General features: G+C 41.0%; 1 gene segment (V, D, J or C); it reads left to right on the forward strand.

Annotated features, from left to right (window-relative positions):
• The first annotated feature begins 53 nt into the window (after positions 1 to 53).
• LOC119799831 lies at positions 54 to 7,147 on the forward strand. The segment is given in 3 exon segments: positions 54 to 99; positions 220 to 585; positions 6,948 to 7,147. Coding segments are annotated over 3 exon segments (612 nt in total).
• The last annotated feature ends 1,391 nt before the right edge of the window (positions 7,148 to 8,538 follow it).

Genomic DNA, 8,538 nt, shown 5'->3' on the forward strand with positions numbered 1-8,538 from the left:
CCTGCACTGTGAGTTTGATGCACTCAAGAACCGTGTCATTTTCTTCTCTGAACATGCTTCCTGACACCTACTCAGCTCTACTGCTCCTGTTTGTGCTCAGTAAGTTAAATTACCTTAAGTGTTGATGATGTCATTTTCATACAGCTGTGGAAGTCTCTCCCCCTTCCTCACATAGCAAAGTGATTTCTCTATATTTATGTATTTACTATTTATTTTCAGGCAGGAGCAATGGAGACTCAGTGACCCAGACAAATGGCCGGCTTACCATCACAGAGGGGTTCCCTCTATTGCTGAACTGCACTTATCAAACTATTTACTCAGATTTTTACCTTTGGTGGTATGTGCAATATGCCAACAGATCCCCTCAGCTACTTTTGAGGAGCTCCACAGACAACAAGAGGACAGAGCACCAAGAGTTCCATGCCACTCTCCATAAGAGCAACAGCTCCTTCCACCTGCAGAAGTCCTCAGTGCAGCTGTGGGACTCTGCCCTGTACTACTGTGTTCTGAGTGACACAGTGAGGGAGACTTCAGGGGAAGCTGCACACAAACCAAGGGTGCAGGAGGGCAGAGGGGAGCAGACCTGTGAGGGAGGGCTGTGTGCCTTTCCTAAGTGGGGTTTACTCAGCTTCCTGAAATACAACATCAAATTTCAGAGCGTATCCCAGAAATCTAAGAATGTGTAGATATCCTGACAGGATAGGATGAAAATCATTGCTAGAGACAACCAGGACTTTTATTCTGAACTGGATATTAACAATGTTAACTGAAATACTGTTCTCTCTCTAAGTGGAGGACCTCTCACAGAGAACATTTCCATGAAAATCGCAACATGGGATTTATCTCTACCAAGTTGTCTAACAAAATTTAGTGATTTAAATTCTTTAGAATTGTCTTTTGTTGCTTTACAAATTTATGACTCAAATCAGGAACATAGACTCCAATCTTTAAAAAAAAAATCTGCTTCAGTCCCACTCCAGAAGTAATTTAGATTCTTTCTCTTCTTGGTCCATGTTACAGAGAGTTCAACCTAACTTCTTGCCTTAGTTACTGTTCTATTGTTGTAAAGGTACACCATGACCAAGACAACTTATAGAAGAAACATTTAGTTGGGGGCTTAACTAAAGTTTCAGAGGATGTATCTATGACCATCATGATGGAGAGCATAGTAGCAGACAAGCAGGTATCAGGAGCCTTGAGTACCAGCCTCAGTATCCCCTCAGGTCTCATAATAGGATGTCTATGGCAAGCAAGGAGCTGAGGGTATAAAACTAACTCAGGCATATTACCTCTGCATGTTCTTTATTTTGGGGGCAATGGAAAATTGAAGTAAAGGGCATTTTCCATGAGGTTTTTAGCTTTTACAGTCAAAGCTGAAAATTCCATAGGCAAAGACAATGATAATATGCATATATAGAACCTGACCAGGCAGCACTCTGGAACACGTGACTCTACTCAGGAAAGAGCCAACATTCAAGAGGAAATGCTTGACATCCCAAACCATTAGATACAGTTAGTAAACAACCCTGTATCCTGGACTCACCTATTCTCCTTATCCAATCTCTTTTGTGACAACCAGCTTCAGGGACACCCAGATTTGATTGTTAGCAAAGGTGGGACATGCTACCTTCCTACTCCGTGCCTGTCTTCTTTTAGTTATTTCTATTCAGTCTGTTAGCAGGTAATTTTATAAGATTGACTGTATGTAAATTTGACCATTAGAACAAAGATTTAATGTTATTAGTCTAAGACCTTGTGGTGTGGGGAAATGGAAAGGTCACTCAGTTGCCCAAGCAGAAGTTACACTGCTGTGGTGCTTTGGGAATGGATTCCATTTTGAAGGGGGAATCATAGCATCACAAGTTTTTTGCAGATATGACAGTGACGTTTTCAAAAGACAAGTTTGTCCATAACTTTGCAAAACAGATTATTCCATGTGGATGTGTACATATACATTTCCTGTGTATCTGCCTATTGGTCTGTCAGCTATAATTTACTCTATAGTCTTATGGGCTCCAACAGGCGGACATGTCCTGGAGAAGTAGCTGAGATCTTACATCTGATTACTAGGAAGGACAAAGAGAAGTAGAGCCTGGGTGTGAGTTCGGCTTTGAGATTCAAAATTCCACCACCATTGTGACTTACTTCCTCTGACCAGGCCACATCTCCTGACCTTCCTAAATAGTTCACCAACTCGGAAAAAGTAATACTCAGATATATGAGCATATGAGGGCCTTTCTCATTCAAATCACCACACCCTTCAACAGCTTTCACTCAGTGAAACTTCTCAGGAAATATAGCAGGTAGAACTCTGAAAATGCTGCCATGTGAGGCAGCCCCTCCCCTTTCCTACACACTGTGTATGAAGCAGGCTGGTCATGAAAGACTCTTTCCAGAAAACCCTCTCCCTTAATATCCACTCTCATAGGTGTTATGGTTTTGGAACTAATGTGATGGTTTAAGTAAAATGGTGCAGCTCCCTGAGAGGCACGGCAGGCGATGAGGGGCAGCAGGTCCCAGGTAGAGAGCCACATAGCAGGTAAGAGACCTCAGTGGGTTAACCAGTCTCACAAGGAGCCATGGTGGATGAGAGACAGAGACAAAAAAGCATACCATGCAGTGTTGAGTTTGGATACAGTTTATTCAGTTAAAGGGAAAAAAGAGGAGAGGAGCCATGACAGCAGCCACCTCTTCCAAAGAGAGGAGGGGCAAAGAGAGAGCTCATAGGCAGGAAGCAGAAGGAAGATCCACTTACCTTGGTAGAAGGGGGGAGTGGGCAAGGCTTGTCTCTTAAAGGGACAGGACAAATCAGTAGCAGGTAATAACAATAGACCTTCATAGTTTGCTTAAATCCTGAGGACATGGTGTAGTCACTCACCTGGGATTAGGGTTAGGTTCTCTGATAATTCTTCTGCAATGTGGAAAAGGAAGCCAAGGTTTTGATCAGTCTCAACTTTTGAAAAAAAATACTAGTTTAAATTAAAATGTTCTATTAGTCATAATATCTCTCTCTAAAGGAAGAAAGACCTGAAATAAAGACCATGATGTTCCCCCAAGAAATATTCATGTTTGTGTTCACAACAAACAGCAAAGTAGTATATGTTATCTTAATGGTTAGGGAGCAAAACTGAATGTGAAACAGAAGTTAGAGCTAACAAGCCAAGCAGTGATTTAATTAATACAATTTCTATGTGGTTATTTCAGGTCTGAGCTCCTAGGAGGCCTGGAAACAAACAAGTGACCTTCTCCAACAAATTGCCACCCAATGTGGTCAACTATAGTCACTTTAAACTTGAAAAGGCTTAAAAAGGAATCCTCGACACAAAATAACAGAGTTAAGCATGCTTTGGTAGTGGTATATTCTTGGATGGGTTCTGTTTGCTAGAAGCAAGCAGAGTCTTGGCTCCTTTAAGAAAGGTTTTCCTGACTCAGCAGGAAAAAAGCTTCTTTGTTTTGAGATGCCAGCTTTCTGGGCTGTGCTACCAGTGCAAACTCTGGCTCTTTCAGTAGGCCGAGCATTTAAATGGGGTTTGTGAGCAATATGATTCTACTTGCTTAATGGCAACATAGACCTGCTGTGTGCCTATAAGTGGGGCAATGTACATGGCTCTCAGAAGCAGTGAACTGCTCTGCCATGCTGGACTGGGTGGGGCAAGCATGCAGTGCAGTATATACCCTAATCATGCTTCAGCTTAGATTGTTAAGAGGTGCCTCTAGTCAGAAAATAATTACAGCTATGCAATAAAGACAAATCCACATAAAAAAAGACCTCTAAATGGGTCAGAGTGTGTTTAAAAATGTACATAGTCTTGAGAGAGAGAAGAAAAAGTATAGTTATAAAAAGTAAAAGGTTTATAAAAATATAAAATAAAGTCTTTAAAGAGACAGAGTACAGATGGCTATAGATTAAAAGGAATAAAGAAAATTAAGCTGTGTAAAAATGGAAAATTCACAGAGAGTCTGGAATATGTATATTATTGTGTTTTCTTTGAAGTTTTTGCCTGCAGATACATTTGATTCTGGGTATTGTAGGCTGAAGATGGATGCCCCAACAGTACAGAAAAACTCTGAATGACTGTCCAGGCAGTGAGATATCTCTGTCAATTCTAGAGTTCTTGAAATAGCTAACCATGCACTTCCTCTTTTCTTAGATAATATTATATCCTTCTTTAGTCTGATGAAATTGAAGAATAAGATTGTTATAGTTTTCCTTCAATATGATAAAAGATAAAGTAGATATAAATATTGTAACTATAATTCTTGTTTGATAGCTGTTTTGTTATATGTAATTTTACTATGTTAAAGTTATAACCTTCCTTTTTATTTAAACAGAAAAGGGTAGATGATGTGGGATCCCCCTCTATGCTGTGAATACCACTGCTTAATAAAGAAACTGTCTTTTGCCTATGCAGGGAATAGAGATACGTGGGGAAAGTTAAGGTGAATTCTGGGGAAAAGGAGGCAGAGTCAGAGAAAAGTCATGGAGTCTCCATCAGAGACAGACATGCTGAAACTTTGTTGGTAGGCCACGACCTTGTGTCAATACACAGATTACTAGAATTGGGTTAAACTAATATGTAAGAGCTCGCTGATAAGAAGTTAGAGGTAATAGGCTAAACGATGATTTAATTCATACAGTTTCTGTGTGGTTATTTTGTGTATGAGCTGCTGGGCAGCCCAGAAACAAACAGGCGAAGTCCTCCAACACTTTGGTATAGAAACTTCCTGAAACACATACTCCAATCAAAGTTGGGAAGAGCAACTCACTTTCTAAGTGAATGTTTACACATGACCGTTACAGTAGTTTCCCCTAGGGCCTAGGACTTACTGAACCATGGAATCTTTGAAAATATTACAGTACTAGGTATTAATTCCCTTTGTTGAGTATCCATCAAATCCAATCAGAAAGCACTTTTATTCAGTAGCAGTCAGGACACTATAACATAACTGAACACATATTACATTGAAGTTCAGTACTGGAACATGCAGGGTCCAGCTATGGTTAGTACAATTGCTTTACTTTCTTCCCCTGGAGCCTATATAAGATCTTGCAGCACTATGAAAGCTGACTCGTATGGAGGACCTTTCCCCCATTCCGTTCAAGGTTGATTTCTCTATGAAATGCAACAGTAGAATGTGGTGTCTTTATACATCAGAGCTTACCATCTAGTTAGAGTGGAAACCAAGAACACTTCTGAATCATGTTGTAGTCAGAATGTTGTATGCCAGCAAAGGGACTGCACAGGTAACTAAATATTACATCAGTTAAATGTATGTTGAATTTGATTCTGAGTTCATCAAAGTGGAATTGTCTGTAGCAGGTTGCTGTATTTTAGATGTGTGTTTACAATGTTTATTTGAATCTGTACTTCTCTCTAACTTACTCTTCATTAGCTAAAGCATCTGCAATATTCCTAGCAGCATCAATCATATCTTTTCTTGGGCATTTTGGTGACATTGTGTAGAGCTCTTGAGACTATGCAGTGTTCTGATTCCTATGTCCCTGTTACTTGTTTTGAAATGTGTGAAGATGCTGTAATTTTCTCATTCTAAAATATCTTATTCTCCAATTTCAGTACATACCTTATGTCATTGAAAAAACCCTCACAATTTTGTAATTAGAAAGCATAAACCTTCCTCTGTGCATTGATGTGTGATTCCCTTCTTTATGATGTGAATATGTTTTATTACCATTAGTTAATAAAGAAGCCTCTTTAGCCTTTGACAGGGCAGAATATAGTTAGGTGTGAAAATTAAACTGAATACAGTGAGAAATAAGGCAGAGTCAGGCAGATGCCATGTAGCTGTTGAAGGAGAAAAATGCCAGAAACTTACTGATAAGCCACAATCTCATGGTGATAAACAGATTAATAGAAAATGGTTAAGATGTAAGAGTTAGGTAGAAGTATGTCTAAGCCATTGGCCAAGCAGTATTTTAATTAATATAGTTTCTGTGTGATAATTCATTTATAGGTGGCCAGTAAATGAAGGTGCAATGTCCACTTATAGTGCATGATCAGAAAATCTTGGCATTTACACTTGAAAGTCAACAAAGACTGGGGGATTCCACTGCAGCTGTAAACTTGTTATTTCTCATTTGTCCTCTAGGGGACACTCAAAGAGTAAATGGTGCTTTTATAGATTAGGGAAAAGTCACAGAACATTTCTTTTTCCGCTTCTCCATGTTGCTAGACATAGAGAAACTAATCTTGAACCGACTGGGGAAAAGTCCTCACAGCTGGTTAGTTTTCATAGTGCTGCAAGGTCTAATGCAGCACTGCCATGCCCATCTCCCCTGTACTCCTTCATGCCACTTTGATATTATATGTTCTTCTACCCTACCTCTTTCTCCTAAGCCCTGTCTTCTTGCCCTAATGGCCTGGTTCCAGTTTAGTGGATTATGCTGGGGAGAGGGGGATATAGTGGGTTCTGAGAGAAGATGGAGGGGGAGTAAGGTGGTGGTGAATTCTATCTGAACACATTATACTCATGTATGAAATTACTAAACAGTTATTTTTAAACCTCCTCCAGTGCTGCAGTAGGTGTTCTGGCAGAACATACTTTATGCAGATGCTTGAGGCAGGACAAGAAAAAACAGTGTCTCTTCTCATTGTTTCTCCAGTAAGCCTTGGATGAAGGTATCTAAACTTCCTTAAGTTCAGAGCAACCTCTGTATACATCTCCCAATCTACAGGCTGTATTCACTTCCTGAGAATCTCCAGGAAGGAGTGAACTTCCCTTTGCTCACTTTGAAGACTTTTCTGTGCATCCTGAGGTTCAAAGCAGGCCTATTTCCTGTTGTCACTCTACTTTAGGATCTCAACCACAGAACAGTCTGAACAGAGACCCTCATATTGGCTCAGTCCCTCCACACAGCACTGGCACTGCAGGAGAATGTGGAGCCCATGCAGTGCCCTTGCCTGATGATTGCATCTCTATATTTGCAGCAGCTGCTCCAGAGCTGAGTGGCAGCTACTCATCCCTTGTCCCCCAGTGTCCTTTCCTTCATATGCAACACCCTCACCTAGGACTCCAGCTCCTCCTGAAGCTCACACCAGGAAGCCACCCTGTCTCAGGCATGGAGGACTATCAGAATGAGTGCAGAAAGGATGAACACTCCTTCCACCTAAGGCTCCTCTGGCAATAGTACTATGTTTTTCTGCCTTGAGTCACAAGTGCAGAGCTGGACACAAACCAACCTGAAACTTGCAGAGTAAGAGACCAGGGTTCCAGCCTCAGACATTGTCAGGGAATTGGCAGCTTCAGTGAAAGCAAGAGTACAGAGAAAGTGGGATCTTGGGAGGCTTTCATTCTTATGACATTCTTTGTTGTCATTTGCTGCTTTTCATTTTGCAAAGAAAAGGTCTGATTTTTCCCTCAGTAGAGTTTCAACTAAGGTTTAAAAACAAAAATAAAACAACAACAAAAAACAAAGCTTTTTTTTCCTCAGTCGAAATTTCACCCAAACTATCCCACAGGATTGAAGACACTGGTTACCCTGAAACTTTTTGAGACTCCGATGGACTGAGATGGCCTAAGGTTAGTTCTGAGTTATATTCAAGGTGATTGTGTGTCACCATTTTATTTCTAGTCTCATTTCTTAAGCCATCAACTTTATAGTGAAATTTTTTATTGCATTTCTCTTCTGTTAAAAACGTACAGTGCATTACCCCAAGTGGTCACCACGAGCAATAGCACACCAGCACTGCTGGCCCTGTCACTCTGGAACACAGCACTCCTATATCCACTTCCTTCTTAGTTTGCCATATTTTGAACACCTTTTAGAACAAACCTTTACCGAAGCAGGAGTGTTCCAATTTTTAAAATGTACCCCCAAACTATGAAATCATTACATTTGGACTTACTCTGTTGCTATGTCCCTGTTTCTTCTTCTGCTGTGGAGATTTTACTTCAATTATTTTACAGGTGAAGACACTTTTTCCCCAATGTGTATGAGAGTGGGTCTGTTTTCACAAGTGAAGACTCTTTTTTCCCAATGTGTATGAGAGTGGGTCTGTGTAAATGTATGGTACATCCATACAGGTTCTGGGGACGACAGAAGGGAGTATTTGGTCCCCTGGAGCTGGAGTTACAGGCAGCTTTGGGCCACCTGATGTGGATGCTGGGGACAGAACTGAGGCCTCCTGGAAGGACAAGGCCCCTTATCTGCTAAGCCATCTCTTATTAAGGGTCTAGTCAGAACATGCATTTTTTCTTGAGTTAAACCTCTAACTATTGTTTCTCTGAGTGTACCAGGCTCTTTGTGGAGCTGAGGCTTGTTCTCTTTGGGAAGGGGGGGGGGTCCTTTCCTGCTTATAGGATCCAAACTGAATTAGACACCAGGGTCATCTCAAAATGCCCCCTGCTGTGCTCTACCCAGACTGTCAGTTTGGTATGATTGGGGAAGAGCCTCAGGCTCAGAAGGCTGGGAGGGAATTCAGCAGTGTCTGACCTGTCAGTGTTTTTTGGTGGAGCTGACTAACCGGTTACAGGAGAGACATTTCAACCACTAGCCATCCTAACACAAGAAACAGCCCA

This window comes from Arvicola amphibius, chromosome 13, assembly GCF_903992535.2.
Source record: "Arvicola amphibius chromosome 13, mArvAmp1.2, whole genome shotgun sequence".
Taxonomy (NCBI): Eukaryota; Metazoa; Chordata; class Mammalia; order Rodentia; family Cricetidae; genus Arvicola; species Arvicola amphibius.